At 47.5% G+C, this 23,158-nt stretch overlaps 2 protein-coding genes and 1 long non-coding RNA gene across 12 annotated transcripts in view; 2 read left to right on the top strand and 1 right to left on the bottom strand.

The window, feature by feature from the left end:
• Positions 1 to 23,158, top strand: part of LOC146398066 (uncharacterized) — a 1,038,644-nt gene that overhangs the window by 453,305 nt on the left and 562,181 nt on the right. The window lies entirely within an intron of this gene.
• Positions 1 to 23,158, bottom strand: part of LOC110256164 (uncharacterized) — a 132,595-nt gene that overhangs the window by 105,363 nt on the left and 4,074 nt on the right. For 2 of the 3 annotated variants that reach the window (XR_014820996.1, XR_014820993.1), the window contains exon 2: positions 2,943 to 3,084. The gene's annotated coding sequence lies outside the window, so the exon portion shown is untranslated. Of the gene's footprint in view, positions 1 to 2,942; positions 3,085 to 8,624; positions 8,799 to 23,158 lie in introns of those variants that run through there. The other variant, XR_014820995.1, reaches the window with a different exon arrangement.
• Positions 1 to 23,158, top strand: part of MARCHF10 (membrane associated ring-CH-type finger 10) — an 83,416-nt gene that overhangs the window by 53,728 nt on the left and 6,530 nt on the right. For 7 of the 8 annotated variants that reach the window (XM_005653890.4, XM_084984111.1, XM_084984115.1 and 4 more), the window contains exons 6-9: positions 1,820 to 3,239; positions 8,654 to 8,820; positions 11,070 to 11,179; positions 20,805 to 20,918. In XM_005653890.4, the coding sequence (XP_005653947.2) occupies positions 1,820 to 3,239; positions 8,654 to 8,820; positions 11,070 to 11,179; positions 20,805 to 20,918 (1,811 nt within the window). The remainder of the gene's footprint in view (positions 1 to 1,819; positions 3,240 to 8,653; positions 8,821 to 11,069; positions 11,180 to 20,804; positions 20,919 to 23,158) is intronic. The other variant, XM_084984117.1, reaches the window with a different exon arrangement.

The following is a 23,158-nucleotide window of genomic DNA, read 5'->3' on the forward strand; positions in this document are numbered from 1 at the left end:
ACAAGGTGCCTGATAGGAAAGCTTAACTGGTTTCTAGAGGAGCTGATGAGTAAAGATTCTCCCTGCGTCCCCGAGTGTCCCATACAGTTAATAATAAAAAGAGGCTCAATACAAGAGGCTCAAGCCACTGCTCCCTGGGAGGCACCTCGATTAAAGTGAGTCCGTGTCGACCCAGCCCCCAGGAAGATGAGCATTTCACCTGCCCGCACTGTTGCGGCAAGGCCTTCCCGAACCTGTGGGGTCCTGTCCACCCTACACGGGGACCTGCTTTAGAAACCCAACGGTGAGGACAGCAGCGCCTCAGCAGATCCTGCGGGAGAGCAGAGGGGGGTGGCCGACGGCAGGAGGGAACACAGGCAAGTGGGATCAGGCTCAGGGTCCTAGCCACACCGAGGGGGGTAAAAACCCTCTACAGTGTGCACTTGCACGCACACACACACACACACACAATGAATGAAATTTCTTGTTTTCACCAGGACGTTATTAGTCCAGCCAGTGACTTCAGGAGCAATGCAGGGTAGTGGTTATGAAGACACACTCCAGCATCAGGCAAACTGGAGTTCAAATACTCAGTCCGTCACTTACTAGAAATATGATCTTGGGCAAGTTAGGTGACTTCCTAAGCCTCAGTGTCCTCACTTATGATGAGGGGTGGTTGTGACACCTGCTCCCCAGGGTTGTGAGCCTCAATGCGTGTATGTAACAGTTAGTATGGTGGCCTCAGTAGCACACATTCATTATTTCTATAAGGCAAGTTTTTTTTTCTTTTTATGGCTGCACCTGCAGCATATGGAAGTTCCCAGGCTAGGGGTTGAGTCAGAGCTGTAGCCTCCGGCCTATGCCACAGCCACAGCAACTCAGGATCTGAGCCACATCTGTGACCTACCCCGCAGCTTGCAGCAACACCAGATCCTTAACCCAGTGAGTAAGGCCAGGGATCAAACCCGCATCCTCATGGGTGCTAGTCGGATTCTTAACCTGCTGAGCCACAATGGGAACACCCTTTCTTTTTTTTTCTTTTACCCGCCCCCCCTTTTTTTTTCTTAAAAGGCAAGTTTTGACCAAATGATTTCACCAATAAGAATTCCTACCCATTTGGGCAGTTAACCTCTCTCCTCTTTCCACTTCTGCTCATACTTTAGATGCAGGGGGCCACGGAGAGGAAGACTGTTATAGCCCGAGGCTGCAAATTGTCTGGGGGCTAGTGGCAAAGAGCAGATAATGATTTCATGAGAGGGTCATGATTTTAATTTGCATTGAGTAATACCTGCAACCACGGTCATCCGTCTAACTGGGCACCCATTTCTAGAGCCTTCCTCCCAATCTGCCAAAGGAGACTGTATGTTTGTTAAGATTTTGTAAAGCTGTGCGGGAGGCAGGAGTGTCCTGAATGTGTATTGACTGAACTGCGATGAGAAAGCACTGTGGCTTTTGTAGATGTCAATCCAGGAGTGCTGGTTTTCCTTCTCAATAAATACTGGGATGAAAGCCATCATTTGTGAGATTTTACCCATTATCAGTCCTAACCGACATGGGGCTGGACAGTCCCCCCAAAGCTTCTGCAGAAAGGCTCTGTATCCCTCAGGGCCACCCCCTTTCCCCCAGCCTGAGCTCCACAAATGCACAAAAGCGAGTTGGTAGGCAGTAAAACAACGCTAACCCTACTCTGCTCCTTTAGTATCTCCTGCCATGGTAACCGTGCCTATTTCCCGCTCCAGAGCTTGTTTACTGCTCTAAGGGACTCTCACCCTTGGCGTTAGATGTCCTTCATCCCTGAGCGCTGACAGTAAAATGACCATCTTGTCTCTTCTCAATGCAGATCCAGTAGCTCAACAAGAAGGCCTAATGTGGGCAAGTGACACCAAGCTCAAGAGGCCACCTCGAGAGAGAAGAAACTTAGTTCCATCCCTGCAACTAATGACGGTGACCAAGAACACCCCCGAGAGAGCCAGGAAAGGAGACCTGAGTGCTCTTTCCCAGAATGAGCCACATCCAGCCCCACCCCAGACCTTCCAAGGAGCACGTGGTCCCCCAGTGCTGAGCGAGTCCCTGGGGCCACCACCCATGACCACTGCCTTGGGAGGGACGAGGAGAATGGCGTTTCAGTTCAGAGATGAAGATTTTTATTCCATTTTAGCCTTAAACCCTGGAGGAGAAAATGATGATACCGAAGAGGAAACCCAAGTAGAGGAAGAACTTCTGTTGGCCGGTATGCACCTGCCCCGTTCTCCTTCCATTCATAAGAGAAGTAGATTTCTTGGGACCTCGGCCACCCAGTCCAAAAATAAAAATTTCAAAGACAGTCTTGCAAGTCACAGAGTTAATTCCATAAGAAGAAGTGAGTGCAGTCATGACTCATCAAGAATAAGCAACAGCATGGAGCCAGTGACAGAGCAGCCTTCCAACAAGCAAAGGATTTTCCAAGACCCTGGGCAGCCCAACGAGGGGTCTGCTAAAGAGAAAGACAGCAGTGATGGGGAATATGAGAAAAAGACCTTCCACTCATGTGATGCCAAATCCCAGCCCAGTCTGGATGATGACCTCAAGGCTGAAAACGTATTTAGTGATGGTACATCTTCAGAAGATAGACTTGGTACCCATGATTATGAGAGAGATTGGCAAGCCTATTTAAATGAATCTAGTAATTCTCTTGACTGTTTTCTTGCTGGTAGACCAATAGCTCCAAGAGCATCAGTGAACTCCTCCTATACCACTCCTGGATCATACATGCATTCTGCTCTGAGAGATGATACTCCAGTAGACCCGTCAATGTCACCTACCTTAGTTCCCAGTCCAGACTTGGAAGGACACTCCAGGTTTAACGTTCGCCGACCACTGTCCCCCATTAGAAATGGGAATCTATTTGCCAGTGCTGAAAACCACAGTTATTTTCTAGTAAACAGTGCACATGAATTTGACATCAGGGGAGCAGAAGATATTACCTTAATGAACCAATCCCAGGAGGCTCCATTATGTACACAAGATCCCTTACGAGATCCTCAAAGCAGCTTATCCTTGGTGGAGGCTTCCAGCTCCTCTCAGCCTAGAGAGAACTTACGAGGCCACTTGCATGTGCCTGGGTCCCTGCAAGAAAATACACCTTTCACTTCCTTTGCAGTGTCTGACTCCCCAAACCAAAATGACAACAGGAGCAGAAGGGAGGGCTCTGGCTTCGGAGATGCAAAAGAAGCCACTAAGATAAAGGCAGACCCTGAGAAACTCAAGAAATTACAAGAAAGGTGAGGAAATTTCATAATTATATCTATATGCATGTATGTTTTTAAACTCCATTTCTCTAATGCCAAACTAAGCAGGGCTTTCCTTAGAGAGTCGTAGGAATTTTAACTCACCGATAGGCCCTTTCTTGACATTCCAATGACTGCTTATTTCAAGAAAATTGTGTATTTTGTTGCTTTTAAAATATATGCGTCTACAAAGAAAAGTTCCGTGTTCCGGTCCAATTTCTTTAGTATCCCCCAAGGTATTTTTTCCTTGAATACGTTGCCTTTAACAAAGGTGAGTCTGCCCGATTGAAGGGCTTCTGACTGCTACCCAGGGCTTGCTCCTCTCCCCAGCAATGAGAAACCGAGACTTTTTTTTAGGAAAATGTTGCTTTAGCCCCAGAGGACAAGCCACTGAGCCCTTGAAGTCCACCAGCTCTCCCTCGTGAGACTCTGTGCAAACCCACCCAACAGGTCTAGAATTTGAATCTTCCAAACCAAGAGGCTGGTCCCAAACCGTTACCATAGTTACCTCAGTTCTCTGAAGGGTGACCACGGCTTCCACTTTCTGTGCTCTTTTCTCATACAAGAGAAAGAGAGGGGGAAAAAAAAAAAGATCTTTTTTTGAACTGTTCCTTTCCTGGGAGATGATGTGGGAATATTTCACAACGATGGAATGGGTTGCTTTTTAAAACCATCATTAAACATCAAGTCAGGATCCGACCACTTCCCTTAGGATAGGTGTGACCTTGCCCTGATGATGGCTCGAGGATCTGGAAAGTGACTCATTGAATGCCAGCCCTCTTTTGTTCGTGTTAGAATGGCGCCCTGGGCTGTTAGTTATCCTACTGATATTCATTTGCCAGTGGGAAAATTCCATGGCAGTGAATTAGAATGCAAAAAGGAGGAAAAGATAGGACTTGGAACCCACTTCTATATCTATTACCTGACTTCAGGAATGAAGTAACTTCCTGGTTAGCAGCATGTTTCGTTTTGTTTTGTTTTGCTTTGTTTTTTTCCTTATCAAACTACCAAAAGACCAACCCAAGATAAAGAGCCAAAAGGTCTCACACCCATCCATCGGCACCCACTCAAAATTACAGCTTCAAACCCACTTGTCAGGGGTCTGGACTTCCACCACCCCGAAGAAATGCCTTTGGGCTAACAATGATTTCTTTCGAAAATGCACCCACTTCTAGGTATAGTAAGTAAGGCATTAAACAGCTACTATTTGTGTACTTTATCAGGCACTCTTTTTTCCAAATACAATAAACCTTATGCTTTTCTTATTTCAAAAATATTCATTTTAGGAATCATTAAAAATATAAACTTAGGGAGTCCCTGTAATGGCTCAGCAGTAATGAACCTGACTAGTACCCATGAGTATGCAGGTTCCATCCCTGGCCTTGATCAGTGGGTTAAGGACCCAGCATTGCTGTGAGCTGTAGCGTAGGTCACAGACATGGCTCGGATCTGGCATGACTGTGGCTGTGGCGTAGGCTGGCAGCTGCAGCTCAGATTCAACCCTTAGCCTGGGAATTTCCATATGCCATGGGTGTGGCCCTAAAAAGACTAAAATAAAATAAACTTAAAAGAAAAATCACCAGTAACACTGTAATCCAGGGATAAGCACTGTTAAACTTTGTTTTCCATCTTTTAACTTTGCCTATAAACGCAATTTTTAGTAAACATTGCTTCCTATCTTATAATATACCTTATTTTTAAGATTTCAAGCCCATTTCTCAATGCCACTTACACTCTTCAAAATTTTCCTTTCATTAGTTAAATACATACAATAACATACACTCTAGAGACTTAGAAACAGAACACAACGTGGACATCCCTGTGCCACCATCCAGCAAAGAGGACACCCACCATGACACCTCATCTCTCCTTTGGCTCCTCCCTTCCAACCTCCTAGCGCCCCCGCCCCGCTGGAAACCCTTCTTACATGGCAATTATCATTCCTTTGCTTTTTACTTTATTATTGTTGGAAGATGTTTGCTTGATGGTTTTACCACATGAGTATGTGCGCTCCTAAATAACATACTGTGTATATTTTTGAATCCCATAGAAATGTTTCCTGTTATTTTTGAACTCTGTAGAAATGGAATATCTGTTCTTCTGTGACTGGCTCTCTCCCCTTACTCTGTTAGCCAGATGCCTCCTGGTTGGTACTTGTTGGCTTTCATTCATTTGCTTCCACCACTATGGACGATTCCATTATATGAATCTACCATAAGTTAGCCCTTCTCCTGCCAATGGACATTTGGGTCCTTGACTGCACACAGTGCTGCACCGGCACTCTTGCAAACATCTCCTGGTGCACATGGGAGGAGCTCTTTAGCATATTTATGCAGGAGTGACCTGCCAGCCTGGTGGGTGGCAGGGCTTCCGCCATTCAAGTAATGCCAAAGGACTCACCAGCAGAGTATACTGGCGGACGTACCTGTCAGCACCTGTATTGACTGGCCTTTCGAATTTTTGCCAGTTGGATGGGAGTAAAATGATATTGTGGCTTTATTTTACATTTTCTGTCTTTTTTTTTTTAGGGCCAAACCCTCAGCCTGTGGAGGGTAGGGGTCCAATTGGAGCTGTAGCTGCAGGCGAATGCCACACACAGCAATGCAAGATCCAAGTCATGTCTGCGACCTACACCACAGCTCATGGCAATGCCAGATCCTTAACCCACTGAGCGAGGGGTCAACCCTGCGTCTTCATGGATACTAGTCAGATTTGTTTCCACGGAGCCACGATGGAAACTCCCTAACTTATATTTTCACAACTAGTAATGAGGTTAGGTATTTTGCTGGTTTTTTAAATGAACTTTTGTCTTTCCTCTTCTATAAAATGCTTATCTCTGTCTCCTGCCCATTTGTCTTTTAGAATATTTTTCCTTTATTTTAAAAACCCTTTACATGTTCTGGCTACTAATCTGATCCTTTGACATTTATGGGAAATATTGGAAAATAGCCTTTCCCAGTTAATAGTTTGCTTTCTTCTTGCCTTTTTTTTTTTTTTTTTTTTTTTGCCTGTGGCATGTGGATGTTCACCCAAGCCACTGCAGTGACAGCACCGGATCCTAAACCTGCTCTACCACAAGGGAATTCCTCTTGCTGCTTTTTTAATGAAAATAAATTCTTAATTTTAATGAAAATAAATTCTTAATTTTAATGTAGTCAAGTGTATCCATCTTCTTTATGGATTGTGATTTGTGATTCACATCTTGTCTTGATTAAGAACTGCTTTGCTCACCTGGGGTCATTATGACATTCTTTCTAGTTTCGTCCCAAATCTCTGCAGTTTTAATTTGTAGGCTTAGGACTGAACATGAAATGACTTTTGGACCTGAGTGTGAAGCGATGTTTATATATGATGTGAAATGGGCCTTGTGATCACCCAGTTGTCCCAGGATCTCTCCCCGCTGAACTGCAGAGCCTGCTCTGTCATAAGGCCCAAGTGTATGCAGTTCCCTTCATGTCTCAGCAGTTAACAAACCCAACTAGTATCCATGAGGACGCGGGTTCGATCCCTGGCCTCACTCAGTGGGTTAAGGATCCAGTGTTGCCATGAGCTGTGGCGTAGGCTGCAGACTGGAGCTCGGATCCTGAATTGCTGTGGTTGTGGTGTAGGCCGGCAGCTACAGCTCTGATTCAACCCCTAGCCTGGGAACTTCCATCTGCTTCGGGTGTGGCCCTAAAAAAAAAAAAAAAAAAAAAAAAAAAAAAAATGCAAAAATAAGAAGTGTGTAAATCTGTTCAGGGCTCTCTATTTTGTCCTATTGGTCATTTTTGTTTTTCCCTAATCTGGTACCACATCTCAGTGACTACAGCTTTTTAAATTTGATAACTAGTGGTGCAAAGTCTCTCTCCCTACTCTGTTCCTTAAGGGTCCTGAACTATATACATTTAAGAATCACATTGTTGGGATTTTCACTGGAACTGCACTGAATCCACAGATTTTTAGGGAGAGAGCTGACGTCTTGGAGATACTGTCTTTCTTTGATAAACATAGCAGAGCTCTTCTTTGGTTTGTGCCCATAATGAGAAAGTATAATTCTGTTCCTTTTCATTGAACTTCCCTTTCTTGGAGAAGAAGATTCTCTTAAGAAACTGAGCAGTGTCCGTCTCTTCCTCTCCTTCAAGTTTAGTCTCCAGCCAGTTTCTTTGCCTTGACCAGAGAGTCCCCAGTCACACGAGGATTCTAAACAACAAAAAAATTAGCCTTAGGCTTCTCCAAGCCTCCCTACAGGAACATCCACGAGCTATTCTTGTCTCACCATTTAATAAACACAAATACAGGAGTTCCCATCATGGCTTCGTAGTAAGGAATCTGACTAGTATCCATGAGGACGCGGATTTGATCCCTTAGATACGGCGTTCCTGTGAGCTTCGGTATAGACGCAACTCGGATCTGGTGTTGCTGTGGCTGTGGTATAGGTGGGCAACCACAGCTCCCATCTGACCCTTAGCCTGGGGACTTCCATATGTGGCTTCAGGTGTGGCCCTAAAAAGACAAAAAAAATTTTTTTTAATAAAAATAAAATAAAAAATAAATACAAATGTGTTTGATTATATTTTTGTTAATTCCATCTTCATCACATTCCAGCAGCGTATATTCCAGAATGTGGGCATAATTTATTGACAGGGTTGAGTTACTGGTGAGCTCAGGTCCAGGTTCACCAGCTCATCATTCGTCCCAACCAACATCTGCTAAGGGGTCTCCAGTGCCAATACTTGACTAAGCTCTAGATGCACTTGATCATTTGCAGAACAAACTCCCTCTCATCCTCACCTCCAGGCTGCCCTGAACCCTGTGGGGTGTGCAGCAGTAGTAAGATCATCCCCATGGCTTTGACCTGTGAGGACAGAGAGACCTGGGAAGCTTAAGTAATTGCCCAAAGTCACCAAACTCACAAGTTTTAGAGGTGAAGCCTGCAACCCCAGCCCACTGCCCACAGAGCCCACACACCACAGCGACAACCTCGTCACCGTGGCCATGGCAGGAGGAGGCCTCAGTTTCCCTCCACAGAGCCCTTTCACAGCCTCTAGATGTGGGACAGGAGTGCGGGCTCGGGTTACTCGCACGGATCAACCACTGTAGAGGAGCCCGGTTTAAGAATCCTATGGTGGTAGAGCCTCCTCGCCTGCCCGCTTGCATCCCTCACGAGTGTCCTATCTTAATAAATCTATTTCTTGCCTTAAAAAAAAAGAACCCTATCATCAGCGATCACACTGGGCAGAACCTTCAGCAGGCTCAGCGGGAGCGGCGGGCGAGCCCCCATTGGGCGTGGGGGGCGGGGACTGCCTCCTCGGCCACCCCCGCCCCCCACCGCACCCCCCACCCACTTACGCTCCCGGAAGCGGTATTTGTAGAATCTGCCAACATGTGGACTCTGCCAACCTGGTGACGAGGGCTTGTTTTCCGTTTAGTCTCCTGGAGGAGGACTCCGAGGAGGAGGGAGACTTGTGCCGCATCTGTCAGATGGCCGGGGGCTCCCCCACCAACCCCCTGCTGGCGCCCTGCGGCTGTGTGGGAAGCCTGCAGTTCGTCCATCAAGAGTGCCTGAAAAAATGGCTGAAAGTGAAAATAACATCAGGTAGGCGGGCAGGGCGGAGTGGCACGCGTGCGGCGGCCTATCATTACCAGGAGGCGCCGCAGCCGGGGACTCGGGGCCTTGACGACAGCTTGCTCGGGGGACGCGTGGCCGCCCAACCCAGGCTCACGACGGACCGGAGCAAGGCGAAACACTGTCTGCAAGTTATGGGAGGGAAATGGATTTTTTTTTTTTTTTTTTCCAAATTGCAGGAGGAGAATCTTGGAATCTGCTATGCAATTCTAACCCTGCTGGAGGCCCATGCAGAGATGCTAAGATTGCCTCCCGGCCGGAAGGAAACTAGAAATGAGTCAGTGGTGGGGCCTCGCAAGCACACAGTAGCCACGCCAGCTCGTGGACACCCAGCAACACCCGTCTTGCTTCCTTTTACTGGTGGGAGAGGGAAGTGTGTGTGTGGGGGGGTGTCCCATAAAAACTGAGCCAAGCTGCTTTTTTGCAGCAGAACTAGGAAAAGAGCACTGATCTAATTTTTCTAGAACCATATTAGATAAAGAGATTCCCATTGCACTCATTTTGTCAGCTGTGTCTTTAACAGATCTTGTAACTGGGTGTGAAGCCCATTCTCAACTCCCCAGGGACATTATAACCTAAATATACCACGGTCAGTAGGTCGGCTGTAGTCTTCTTGGCAGAGAACAGGAGGTTTCTTTAAAACATGGTTTTGAGCAACTTGAACAAACAAAACAAAACAAAACACAGAACACCAGTGCAAAGAACAATTCTCTCCAAAAAGACCTGCTGTGTCTCTCAGATTCCCCTCTCTGAAAACTTTTAACCCCAGAACCAGACGCTGTTCCCTTCCGCCTCCATGCTTCCCTTCTTGGTTATCATTATGCCAGACAACCCTGGAAATTGACGCTGTCCCCATGGGGTGTGGCCGTGGCCCTTTCTCCACCTCTGCACAAGAATGTAGGCATGACCGCTGCCTGAGTTGCTCAAATGCACCTCGTAAGCAGAGCACGTGGCCCTTCTGAAAGCCAAGAACAAGTGCATCTCCGCCGCTAATGACTTGGCCGTGCGATGCTTTATCCCTAGATAAAGCACTAGACATTTGGGCCAATTAAACATTGAGCACAGAAAAGATTACTCATGAGATGTGTGATGAAAGTCCTGCTAAATGTTTGTAAATGCCCAAGCTGGCCTGGGTGTGTTCCACGGGATTAGATTAGAGGATAGTCCCTAGACTAAAGTATGACAGAATGATGCTTTAAAAACCAAATTCAGATGAACGATTACTGTTCATCCTTGTCCTGTGTAATTCTCTACGATTTTCTACTTCTTGGTATCCCCCGTGGGGAAAAGTAGAACTGGGGTATAAAATTGCAAAGATCCTACCTTTACCAAATCACATAACCGATTAGTTCTGTTTGTTAATGCATGAAACAAACACCAGCACACCATTTGCCAAAAGGCAGCACCAAGGGGAGAAGATACAGGACATCACGTTTGCTGAGACACAAGGGCCAAAGATCTGCATCTTCCACTTTTGTACCAGGGAATAGGATAAGCAGAAGGAAAAAAAAGGCTGATCTAGACATGTAAACACATACACACACACACACCACCAACAGAGGAAGCTTTCTCCTGTTTCTTTTCCCAAACGAGGCTGAGCTCTAGTTCAGGTGCTGTACTAGTGCCTACACATGGTCCCAGGGTCCCTCACTTTTTCAGGTGGGAAGTCAGATTTTTAAGCCATAGATGGAAGATAGCTCCTGCCATCCTAGTTTGGTCCTTACTAATGTATTTGCTTGGACCTGTGTAAGGTACACCAGAAAAAAAAAAAAAACAGTACCGTAGACCCAATAGTCACTCTTCTGCCAAACACTTGTGTTACAGACTCTCAGCCTCCACACAGTGATTCCAATTTTATGAATCAATATATTTAAACAGAAAGTGAGAGTGTTAATGAAAAGTCATAGGAATTTCACTTATAGGAAACTTGCATAATAATGACAATGATGGCAAAGGAAAATTTTTAGATCTCAGATTCAAGGTCATTTTGTACAGAAGACAGCTGACTTTAAAAAGAAGGTCACCGATCAGATGCCATGAGCAAGGCTATTGTAAAAAAAAGGGCTAAACTGTGACTATTGGATATAAGGAGTTCAAGAAAACAAACAAGCAAAAAAAAAGTCACCGAAGCTCAGAATTCCTAACACACATAAACTTGCCCTCAGAATGTCAATACCAAAAGACCCAGGGTTATATGTAACAAAATTTTTCTGTTTAAGGAGCAGATCTTGGCGCTGTGAAGACCTGTGAGATGTGTAAGCAAGGCCTGCTGGTCGACCTGGGTGATTTTAACGTGACCGAGTTCTACCAGAAGCACCAGCAGTCCCGGGTAAGAGCCCCCCACAGCCACTCTGGCTCTGCTGGCTAAACTTGAGTAGAGGGTCAAGGCAGGAAGAAGCTCTTTCCCTGATATAAGGGACGCAGAAGCCCTGTGCAGGAGGTGAGTCTACAAGTGTCCTAATTTAGCTCACGTCTCTGAGAAGGTCGGTTACTCAAAGGTTGGAAGACTTGGTTGCCCCAGGTTGAGGTCCCACTGCTGCCAGAGACAGAGTAGGAAGCTGGAGTAGCTGACTTGGACACACAGAGATAGGAACAGTCTGGCAAGCTCCAGGCCCACGTTTGCTCAAATAATTTAAGTTTAGTAGCAACAAGGGAAAAAAAAAAATCAGAACCTTGGACAAAATGGTCCTCAATTTAAAAATCAAGTAACTCTGGGGTAATAAGGAACTGCTTTGCTCAAGGTTAAAAAACACATACTAAGCGCCTCCTGTGTGCTTTTTAACCACCTCATGAATTAACTCTCCTGGGGGCCTGGGATTGCGGTCTAATACTGTGAAAGAGTTAGTTAACCTTAGGTAGGAAAGTGCTTTGGGCCCAGGATTATAGTTCATTGTCCAAATTCTTCGACAGTCTTTTATTTAGAATGGCACTGCCCAACATGGAAGCCACAAGCCACGTGTAGCTAATGAACAAGGGTTACTTCCGGTCAGGATGTTCTGTTTAAGGGTTACAGGCTGCATCTCCAAGGCTCGCTAGGAGTCCCCATTGTAGCACAGTGGAAACAAATCCAACTAGCATACTTGAGCATGTGGGTTCAATCCCTGGCCTCGCTCAGTGGGTCGGGCATCCAACATTGTTAGTGAGCTGTGGTGTGGGTCACAGATGTGGCTTGGATCCTGAATTGCTATGGTTGTGGTACAGGCTGGCAGTGTAGCTCTGACTCAACCCCTAGCCTGGGAACTTCCATGTGCCAAGGGTGCACCCCTAAAAAGCAAAAAAAAAAAAAAATAGAAAGCAAAGACTCACTAAAAAAAAGGTAAAATATCAAATAATTTTATAATAATTATATAAAATGTATTAATTTATATTAATTTACATAATTCTATGTTGAAATGATAATATTTAAAACATATCACGTCAAATAAAATATACTATTAAAATTAATTTCACCAGTTTCTTTTACTTCTTTTATGTGGCTCCTAGAAATTTTCGCATTCCATATAGGCTTTTGCATTGACGGCTCACCCCGTAATCTCTGCGGTGGTGCTGATCTAGAAGGTGCCTTGCACATAATAAGCAGGAAAGGACCATCAATAAATATTTATCAAATGAAAATAGCCCATCATTACCATTATAATTCAGGACTGACCTCCCTCATAAGGCAATTAGAAAAAAATGATTAATAACCATGACTATAAAGCACATAATTTAAAAATTATAAAATCATTGTTAGCAACTAAAATGTCACTCTTCAGAGGAGTCACTTTGGCTTTCAGATCATTCACCTGCAGCCAGACCATTTTTTTTGCAAAAACCACAGCGAGTCAAAATCATGCCCATGAGTCTGGTTAAATCCTGTAGCTACCTTATAAAAATTCTAAGGCTGCTGGACAGAAATAGATATATGGAGAGAAGAGTGGCGATTTGAAGAGTGCACCCATTCCATGTGATGTACTAGCCACCCCAGCCTCGAAGAGACTGGGCATCAGGAAGTTGAGGGGAGGGAGGGGGAGCAAAAAGAAGAAAAAAGCGAATTTCCTGAGAAAACAATTCAGTATTTTGAGGCCTGAGGGACTCAAATCACTCAGTCATAATCCCCAGGCCCTGAGATCTGAGATGAGAAATGCGAACAATTGAAAGGAAGCAGGCCCTCTGAGCGCCTGAGGTCAAGGTGCCAGCCAGATGCAGGCAGGTTCTACACGGTCCTTTCAAAGACTGGCAGTGGAGCCTGCGGGACTTCCCGAGGACAGACAAGTCCAGGCCGGTTACCAAATCCCATGCTAATGGCCCGCAGGCATCACAACCTCTATACAGCCCAGGGGAAAGCCAATGGGGGTCTTTACCAGACAAGCATTTCCACCTTCCCCCCCTACCCCCCCGCCCCTGCAAAGCTGCTGCTGCCACTGTATACTTTTAACTTACCAGTGGTACTTGTAGAATTGACTTGCTAATGGCAAATGTTTCCAGCTGTACTAAAACCTTGGCACACTCATAGCCTGAAGCAGCCCACCTCACCAAAAGAAAACCACACCAGCCTTGACCAACATGTGAACTTAAATCCTCTTCCTATCGCCAAAGTGGCGTGTGACCTTGTGGAAACTACACAACTGCTCTGGATCTCAGTTCTCTCATCTGCAGGAAGTGGGAGGTGATCATTCCTACCTTGCAGAACTGGATGTAGGAAAAGACCCGAGTCCATCATCTAAGGCAGTGCCTGAGCAGAGAAGACCCTCAGTAAATGCGAATTGCCATATACAGCCCCAGAGATGCCCAACCTCTCAGACGCAAGGGAGAAAGCGAAGCGTACCAGGGCCATGCTAAAATCCATCGCCAAGCACAGCTGACTGGCTCACACAGGGGTCATACCCTTGGCCTCAACGCATCCTACCAGCAAAGAGAATGGGCTATGAGCACACTGTAAAAAGAACTGTGAATATAAATAATTGTGCCAGCCAGGTCCAGGCAGGAAAGAGATGGCAGCACGCACAGAAGGGGTGAGTGATGAGAACTGAATGAAGTGCCAAAATGTGGGCACAGCAGAAAACCACCAAGGAACCAGTCCAGATGACTAAGCATCCTGGAACCCGTAACTGACCACTTTGAGGCCTGGAGTGACAAGGGGAAGGGCAGTTACCAGCATCAAGAGGGCTATAGCCCCACTTCTGGGCATCTATCAAGAGAAAATCATGACTCGAAAAGATACACATAAACCTATGTTCATTGCAGCTCTCTAAAGAGTAGCCAAGACATGGAAACAACTTAAATGTCCATCAGCAGAGGAGTGGATCAAGAAGATGTGGTACATATACACAATGGAATATTACTCAGCCATTAAAAGGAAAGAAATAATGGCATTTGCAGCAACATGGATGGACCTAGAAATTATCACGCTAAGTGAAGTCAGTCAGACAGTGAGACACCAACATCAAATGCTATCACTTACATGTGGAATCTAAAAAAAGACACAATGCACTTCTTTGCAGAACAGATACTGGCTCACAGACTTTGAAAAACTTACAGCTTCCAAATGAGACAGGTTGGGGGTTCAGGGGATGTGCTGGGGGTTGGGATAGAAACGCTATAAAATTGGGTTGTGATGATCGTTGTACAACTATAAATGTAATAAAATTCACTGAATAATACACACACACACACACACACACAAAGAGGGCTGTAGCTATAGAAGAGGGTGACCACTGGCCTGTGACCTTCAGTAGGGGAAAGCTGCCAAGGCCACACCACTGCCCAGCAGAGAGGGAACAGGGGAATAATTAGCCCAGCCGCTCTCTCCTCCCGCCCTCTGGACTCCCGCCAGGGCCTCTCATTGGCTGAACTCAACGGGGAGCCAGAGGACGAGGGGACCTAGTTAAGGCAATCCACTGAGATCAGCCTCTCAGCCGGAGAGCAGGGTGGAAAGCGGATCTGGAGGGGAAAATGGAAAATATATCCAGCACAGTAATTACGCTACACAGAAGCAGTGAAGAGTTTAAATTAGTTTCGGTGAGAACTTGACAGCCCATCAGAGCCTTTTGAAACTGCCCTTCATTATAATCACAGGGAGAAACCAGATCGACAGACCCACCCTGGTGGGAGACAAAGGTCCGAAGAACCACCGTGGGATACTTATCTGCTGCTGGAAAGCGGTCGAGGGCTCACATTTCACAGCAGTCCTGGCTGTTCCGACAGCCCGCAGTGAATTTCAGAGTGTCTGTTTGCTAACAGTCTCAGTTAAACTTGAGACACCCAGGAAGTGTGACTCAGACAAGTTCAGAAACTCTCCACAGACAAAGACTGGAATAACCAAGATTTAGCGCAAAGATACTGGGAAATACAGTGTCGGCTGGTCCCTGGGTGGGAGACCCCTCAGCCTGGTCGGGGAGTTGAGGGCCACACCTCTGCTCTGAGGTCCAGGCTTTCCCCAGAACCCCCAAAGCTTGGCTCCTCTGGGCCCTCCTCGCCAGCCCTCAGTGGTGTTCGCTCCTTAGCAAATGAGTTCCCCTCTTGAGAAGTGGAGCGGCTGATGCCAAAACTAGACACATACAAAGAAGGGGTCAAAACCAGAAGAAGCCTAGCACTGGCTTCAGTTCTGTCTGGCTCACAATTGACCTCAACAACTAACTAGCTAGCTAACTCACTCACTTTTTTTCTTGTGCATTTTTCCCATTTAGATTTACTTATTTATTTTTGCTTTTACTTAATTTTAAAAATCACAGGCGTTCCCATTGTGGCTCAGCAGGTTAAGAATCCAACTAGTATCCATAAGGATGCAGGTTCAGTTCTTGGCCTCGCTCAGTGGGTTAAGGATCCAGCATTGCCATTAGCTGTGGTGGAGGTTGCAGATGCAGCTCCATCTGGTCTTGCAGCAACTGTGGCATAGGCCGGCAGCTACAGCTCCAATTCGACCCCTAGCCTGGAACTTCCACATGCTGCAGGTGCGGCCCTAAAAAGAAAAAAATAAATTAAAAAAAAAATTTTTAATTACAAACACACAAAAACTTCCCATAATTGAAATTAAAATTTAGCCATGTCTTCCACCCCACTCCACCCCCATTAAAATACAGATGTCCCGGCCTGGCCTCAGAGATTCTGATTTAATAGGCCTGGGATGGGACCAGGGATCAATTTTTAAGTGGCAAAATCCCCTAACATAAAAGTTTTAACGCATTAACTGTTAAAACACGTGTTGAATGCCCATGTCAGATACTGTGCTGAGAGATACCACAATGCCAAGACTAACACTGCTGCTGACTCCTAATGGGAAAGCCGGCAATGACCCTGGTGTCCAGGGGATCAGGGCGAGGGAGCGGGGGCAGCTGCGGGAACAGCGGCAGAGAAGCCTGACCCGCTCTCCGGACCAGAGAAACACTTCCATGAAACCAACATTTAAGACCGAGGAGGAAAAAGAGGAGTGAGCCTTGAGCCACGAAGGAGACAGATACCTCCCTGGGCATCTGACCACAGATGGTGGGCACGCCCATTAGGTGCCCAGTCCGCAATGTCAGGGGTCTTCAAGATTGTGGAGGGCTTGGATTAACGTATGTTTTCCTGATTGGCTTCAATGCACCCGAGTTGGGCAGCATGAATCTGCCGGGGGCCTCTAAGACGGCACTGAAATCCCACATCCCTCCACCCCTTAGATGTTGGGTGGTTCCCATAGGTTCCCATAGGTCAAGTCTCGTTACCAGCTTCCCGCGGCTGCAGTAGGAGCTCTGATGGGCTGGCTAGAGGCCAATCACCCTCGCACCTGGGAAGGTCCCAGGAACTGCCTGAAGCCATGCTAGAACGTTCAGCCAGGCTGTCCATTTCTTCAGCAGATTATGTTGAGACTTTCCATGTGTCTCACATCTCTTGGCCCAAAGGAATGCTAACAAAGTGAAGGCGGTTGGAGGGGAGGGGACAGGAGAAAAGAAAGAAAACGTGGGACAGGTGGGCTGAGCTCCCCGCAGCTCCCATCCACGGCTTCTTCCGCCCTCCCATTCCCCACCCTCACCCCCACCTCCGCTTCCTGTGCTGCAAAAGGCGATGCGATTGGGTCAGGGGAGGGGCGGGTCCGAAGCAGCCAATAAACAACGCTCCAAAAACTAGCTCCTCCTACCCTTGCGGCACAAACACCCTGGATGGAAGGAACTCTTCTGATAACAAGTCCCTCCCACTTGTGGCTTAGAACCTAAGGCATCACTCTGAGTTGTCTATGAAACGTCTGCACTGATTGGGCAGCTCAGCCCTTTTGTCCGCATCGCAGGCTCTGTGAAGGGCACGCCTAAGGGAGCCGGCCAGGGAGACTGGTGGCACCAAGTGACGGTTCCCTCCCACAGACCAGAGAAGGGACACAATCGGCTGGAAGTGGCTTTTCAAATTATCTGCAGAAAACATTAGTGGATATTTCCCCATCTGCATGCCTCCGGGTCTTATTGAGTCATAAAAAGTAAATGATTTCCCTGAATGCTTTGACAAACCTGATCGTTCCAAGCCATTTTCTAGCTGATTGATTTGCCATTATGCATCGTTGTGTCTATGAGCAGAGAGGCTTACAGGCGAAGGGAGAGCTGGGAAAGAACCATGGCCAGCTCACAGGAGGCTGCTGCACCTCCCTTTGTGTGGAGGAGCTAACAGTAGGTAGGCTGGGAAGGCTTCCCAGAGGCCGTGGCTCCTGAGAGAGATGCAAAGAGGCACCGACTTATGAGGAAGGGAGAAGGAAGCCATTAAAACAGAAAATAAGTAGAAACAAGCAACTTCCTCTCTGCCTGTTCCAGACCAAGGTCAGAAGAGAAAGGCTAAAAAGCGGAGGCTAACTGCTGAGGACAGGTTGACCAGAACCTGGAACATTTAAAGATGGGTCCATAGGTCGGTTGAGGGGCCACTGAGCCAGCGGTCACCTAGATCTGGAGCTGGCTCAAATGCAGAAGGAAGAGCGCGTGGATCTTTGTTCAAGTTGGGCACCTTTTCTGACAGCTATTTTGTCCTGGAAGAGGTGTGTTCTAAGCCAGTTTCCCCAGCCGCCCTTGACCAGATGGGAACAGGGTCATGGGCCCATGAAGAGCCTTGGGCCACCGAGGGAGAAAGGAAGAGGCACTGAGGGGGCCACGGTGTCAAGTCCGAGCTTCGGTCATCCTGGGAAAGGGTTCCAACCCTTCCCAAGGGTGATGTAAGGACCATGCCCCCTGCCGGGGATTTCAGTCCTCGGGGGCTTCCTGAGCACCGTCTGGCCCATCCCTGATTCCCCCCACCCTGAAGATCTGACACAGGACAGATGGGGGAATAAAGCAGCAGGCAGCGAGGAACTTATTGGAGGTCAATGCGGGTCCATGAGACGAAGCTCTGCAGGACAGACTGCCGAGGACAGGGGCCACACGGCCAGTCCCTCCCTCAGAACCCCCGTGTGTTCTCAGCACCAGGGAGAAAAACACAGCACCACCCACCCACAGAGAAACAGCAAAAACCTTAACAAGTGCGGGATTCAGTGCGCAGAATCACCGCGAAGGCTCAGGAGTGAGGAGGAAAGGAATGAGTGGAGCCCATGAGGAGGACCAGGGACCTTCCGCAAGGCGGCAACGTCGTGGCAGCTGTAAAGGAAGTTTGTGGACACATCCTTAGAAAGAAGGACAGTGGCAGAGGCGCATTCAGAACAGAGGCACAAAAACAAGGCAATGGACCACGTGAGGAAGAGCACGAACGAAGGGTCCAAGGTTCACAGGGCCATCCGAGGCCCTGGCGGCACCCACTCTCTGGGGGTTAAATGATACCGAGCAGCCAGGGCAGGTGGGGAGTCAGGGAGCCCTTAGCTGAGACCATCGTTAAGCCCAGTTGTAAAAGGAGAAACATCCAGACCTAAGGCCTGAGGCCCTTTCTCTGGGCAAATGAGTGATCTCGGACAGTCAAGCTCTCCCCGCATGGCACCTGTGTCCCAGGTCCTCTGACAGACGAATTTGCTTCCTAAGACACAGCTACTCAGAGGCCAGCAGCTGCTCACACACACACACCAGCATGATGTCCAAACCCCTGGGTGCTGCCTGGTGTGGTCCCACCTCCCCACCTCCCCAGCCCATGCCAAGATTTTTTAAACATTCAAAACATCCTCCCCATATACTCCAGCCACACCAGTGAGCAGAGTTTTGCCCAAGCTATGCCCTGCCCTCCGTGTTTGCCAGCATTCAGTGCCTCTGTCTGAAACCCTGAAGGCGCTCACAGCCACCTACCAAATCCCTTCCGTCCTTTGAGGACCATCAGAGACGCCGACCCCCACGTCACACACAGTCTCTCTCTTCCCCTTTGCCGCTGCATCGCAGCCCTGCACACATCCAGTTCGTATTTGGGGCTGTCTGTGAAGGAGGTGCTCTCTCCCACATCACAAGGTGGGGTCCCAGCAGCGTTCCCCAAACACCCTGCTCAAGGCCATGGCATTGTACCTACTCAGTAAATGTCCACAGCCTGGGACTGGGCCGGGAGCATGAAGCTTTCCCAGGTGTCCTCCACTAGGCAGTAAAACAATCCAATTAAAAAATGGGCAGAAGATCTAAACAGACATTGCGCCAAGGAACCCATACTGATGGCCAAAAAACATATGGAAAAATGTTTAACATCACTAATGATTTGAGAAATGCAAATCAAAACTACTATGAGGTACCACCTTACACCAGCCAAAATAGCCATCATCAAAAAGTCCACAAATAATAAATGTTGGAGAGGGTGTGAAGAAAAGGGTACCCTCCTACACTGTTGGTGGGAAGTACACTGGTGCAACCACTATGGAAAACAGCATGGAGGTTCCTCAAAACACTAAAAATAGAACTACCATACCATCCAACAATCCCACTCCTGGGCATATATCCAGAGAAAACCATAATTCAAAAAGATACGTGTACTCCAGTGTTCATTGAAGCACTATTTACAATAGCTAAGACACAGAAGCAACCTCAATGTCCATTGACAGAGGAACAGATAAAGAAGATGTGGTATATACATACAATGGAATATTACTCAACCATAAAAAATGAAATAATGCCATTTGCAGCAACATGGGTGGATCTAGAAACTATCGTACTAAGTGAAGTCAGACAGTGAAAGACAAACATCATATGATATCACCTATACGTAAAATCTAAAAAAAAAAAAAAAAAGGAGACAAATGAAATTATTAGCAGAACAGAAACAGACTCACAAAAACTTATGGTCCCCGAAGGGTGGGGGTGGGGTGGGGGGTGGGAGGGAAGGACTGGGGGTTTGGGATTGGCACATGCACACTGAGGTATATGGGATGATTGGCCAAAGGGGACCGGCTATATAGCACAGAGAACTCTGCCCAGTATTCTGTGATAACCCACGTGGGAAAAGAATCTGAGAGAATGGACATGTGTGTATGTTTGACTGGGTCACTCTGTTGTACAGCAGAAATTGTCACAGCCTGGAGTTTCCACTGTGGCTCAGTGGAAACAAACCTGACTAATGTGCGTGAGGATGCGGGTTTGATCGCTGGCCTCGCTCAGTGGCTTAAGGATCCACTGTTGCCACGAGCTGCGTTGTAGGTTACAGACGTGGTTTGGATCCCACGTTGCTGTGTCTGTGGCGTAGGCCAGCAGCTGCAGCTCCAATTCGACCCCTGGCCTTGGAACTTCCATATGCCGCAGGTATGGCCCTAAAAGAAAAGAAAAAAAAAAAAAAAAAAAGAGGGAAAGAAAAAGAAAGAAAAGGAATTATCACAGCCTTGCAAATTAACTATACTTCAATAAAATTTTTTAAAAATTAAAAATCAAAAAAAAAAAAAAAAACAAGAATTCCAGGCTGGCTGCCTGGCCTCCACCCTGGATCCCCTTCCACTCTATTCTCTGGTCCCCCAGGGCAGCCCTCGCCTTGGGGCTTGGACCCCTGTCCTATTTCTTGACTCTTCTTGGCCTTGTTACCCTCTACCCCATGATGACTTTCTAGAGGCACCTAAGAGCTTTCTTTTCCACACGCAGGCACGAAATGAGCTGATGAACTCAGGCCTGTACCTGGTGCTGCTGCTTCACCTCTATGAACTGAGGTTTGCAGAACTCATGAGACTCAACCACACCCGGGTCGCGCAAGAGAGGGTGAGTCTGGCTCTGCCAGGACCGGGCGGCAGCCGGCCCACGGACCTTGGCGTGCGGCTAATTAGATGTGCATCTGTTGGGTCCTTGAGGTCACGTGGTAGGATCTGGTACTGTCATCACCAGGACTGAGACTTAGCGTAGGCACAGTGGCCCTCTGGCTGAAAAGTAAGCGACAGTCACATCATTGTTCACTGTTAAACACAGGAACAATTAATGATCATTAATGGCCATTTTAGCAAGTGAGTCTCTGGGGATATTCGCCCCCCAACATAGAGGCTGGCAAGGCCACAGGGGCTGGGTGTGCACCTCCGTGGATGCCCACTGCCCGAGCAAGCAGGTGTGAAAAACAGGACCCTTCCTGGTCCCCAGGGAAGCTGTTTATTTTGCTTTTGATCCCAGGGTACATTTTTCCAGCATCTGTGTGCATGTGTGCCAAGAAACAAAAAAACAAAGGTGCCGATGGGGACCCATTTGTCACGAGAGAAATGACAAAGTATTTACGAGGAATGATCATCTGTGGCCACCCTCCCTTTAATAAGAGAACCGGGGTCCTCTGGGAGGCCCTATGGCCTCGAGGGTAAAGCCTGGCTGGATTGGCTCGGCCACCAAAATGCAGGAGACGGTCGGGTCAGCCCCTGAAACGTGCAAGCACACACTTGGTCATTGCCAAGTGGAACTCCGAGCCCCAGGGGACTGCCCCCCCCCAGCTAAATGCCTCCCTGTGGCCAGACCAGGACAGGGGCACTTCCCTTACCTGAGGGCCATGCCAGGGGCTGCTAAGTGTGTGGGGTTCCCAGGACACCCTCTGAGGCCTGGGACCCGACCTTGCCTCACGGCCACCCCGTGCCTCTCTCTTTCGGCCTTCTTTTCTCTGTGTCTCCTCTTCTACCTCAAGTGAACAAGAGGCATCTGCTGGCAGCAGCCACGCCTGGAGGCTGGAAGCCAGTGACTCCAGGTGCTCTCCAGTGACCCTTTAGAGCCACCCCTGCTAGAAACGTGGGGTTCAGACCATGAGCCATAAGACTTTGAGATGGGTCCCTCCATTTTTCTGGCTTAACTTCTCCCCTTAGACCCTAAGCCCTCAATTAAGACAACAGGCTGGGTCTTTGCCAAGATATCGCCTCAGGAATCTCACCCTCTTTCTGACCCAGGCCTGTCCTTCCTTTAACTCGTCTGTAGTTTTAATGGTGACATAAAGTCCTCAGAGAAATACATTTTAAAAAGAAAAAGAAGTACAGGAAGCAGGAAATGATCCTTTGTTAACATTTCTATAACCTCATTTTCATTATTCCACATCTTTTTAAATGAACTTTTTATTGCACATTGAACTTCAAAGCGCCCAGGGTTTGATAGCGGTTACAGTCAGCCACAAGAGCAGCAATCAAACGCAACCTTAGCCTCCAGGACGGCGAAGCACACACAAGAAGGCAACAAACAGTACTACCCAAGGAGCAAAATCTAGGCCCTAAACCACTGACTCTGAAGAACTTTCTGGTAAAACCACCCTAGCAGAGGCGTGAGTGATGCCAGGAGTGAGTCGGGAACCAGGGGGCAGGTAGTAGAAAGGACAGGACAAGATCTCATCACAAGCTTCCATGTAATTCGATTCTCCCTGAAGTAGATCTCACCTATTTATTTTTATTTTATTTTTTGTGTGTGTGTGTGTGTGTGTCTTTTTAGGCTCATACCTGCGGCCTATGGACGTTCCCAGGCTAGGGGTTGAATCGGAGCTGCAGCTGCGGGCCTACACCACAGCAACGTGGGATCTGAGCCGCGTCTGCGACCTATACCATGTACGGGAATGCCGGATCCTTAACCCACTGAGCAACGCCAGGGATCGAACCTGCTTCTTCATGGATGTTAGATTCGTTTCCACTGAGCCATGATGGGAACTCTGGATCTCACCTGTTTAAACCACCAAGCAATAGCCAGTAGAAATAACCAGTCAAGAGGTACCTGCGTGAAAGCAGGAAAACCAAAGGCTTTTGTCAATTTCATACTCTTCTGGCCCTGAGTCTCGGAATTAGAGAAAATACTCAGACTCGAAAGGTAACGTTTAGCAAAAGACAGGCACTGTGATGGGGAAGAAACCCTCCTTCCCTCCCTTTGCCTCCCAGACCTGGAAAACCCACTCATGCCGGGCATCTGGTTGTGTCTCAGTAAGACAGCCGGTGATGATGGCCTGTCAGTGGTGGTCATTCCTTCACTCATTCATTCATGCCCCAGCCTGTTTCTGGTGC

The sequence above is a fragment of the Sus scrofa genome, chromosome 12 (genome assembly GCF_054392235.1).
Source record: "Sus scrofa isolate SSC_HxYL_T2T_F1_AM1 chromosome 12, Sscrofa_HxYL_maternal_Yorkshire_Landrace_v2.0, whole genome shotgun sequence".
NCBI lineage: Eukaryota > Metazoa > Chordata > Mammalia > Artiodactyla > Suidae > Sus > Sus scrofa.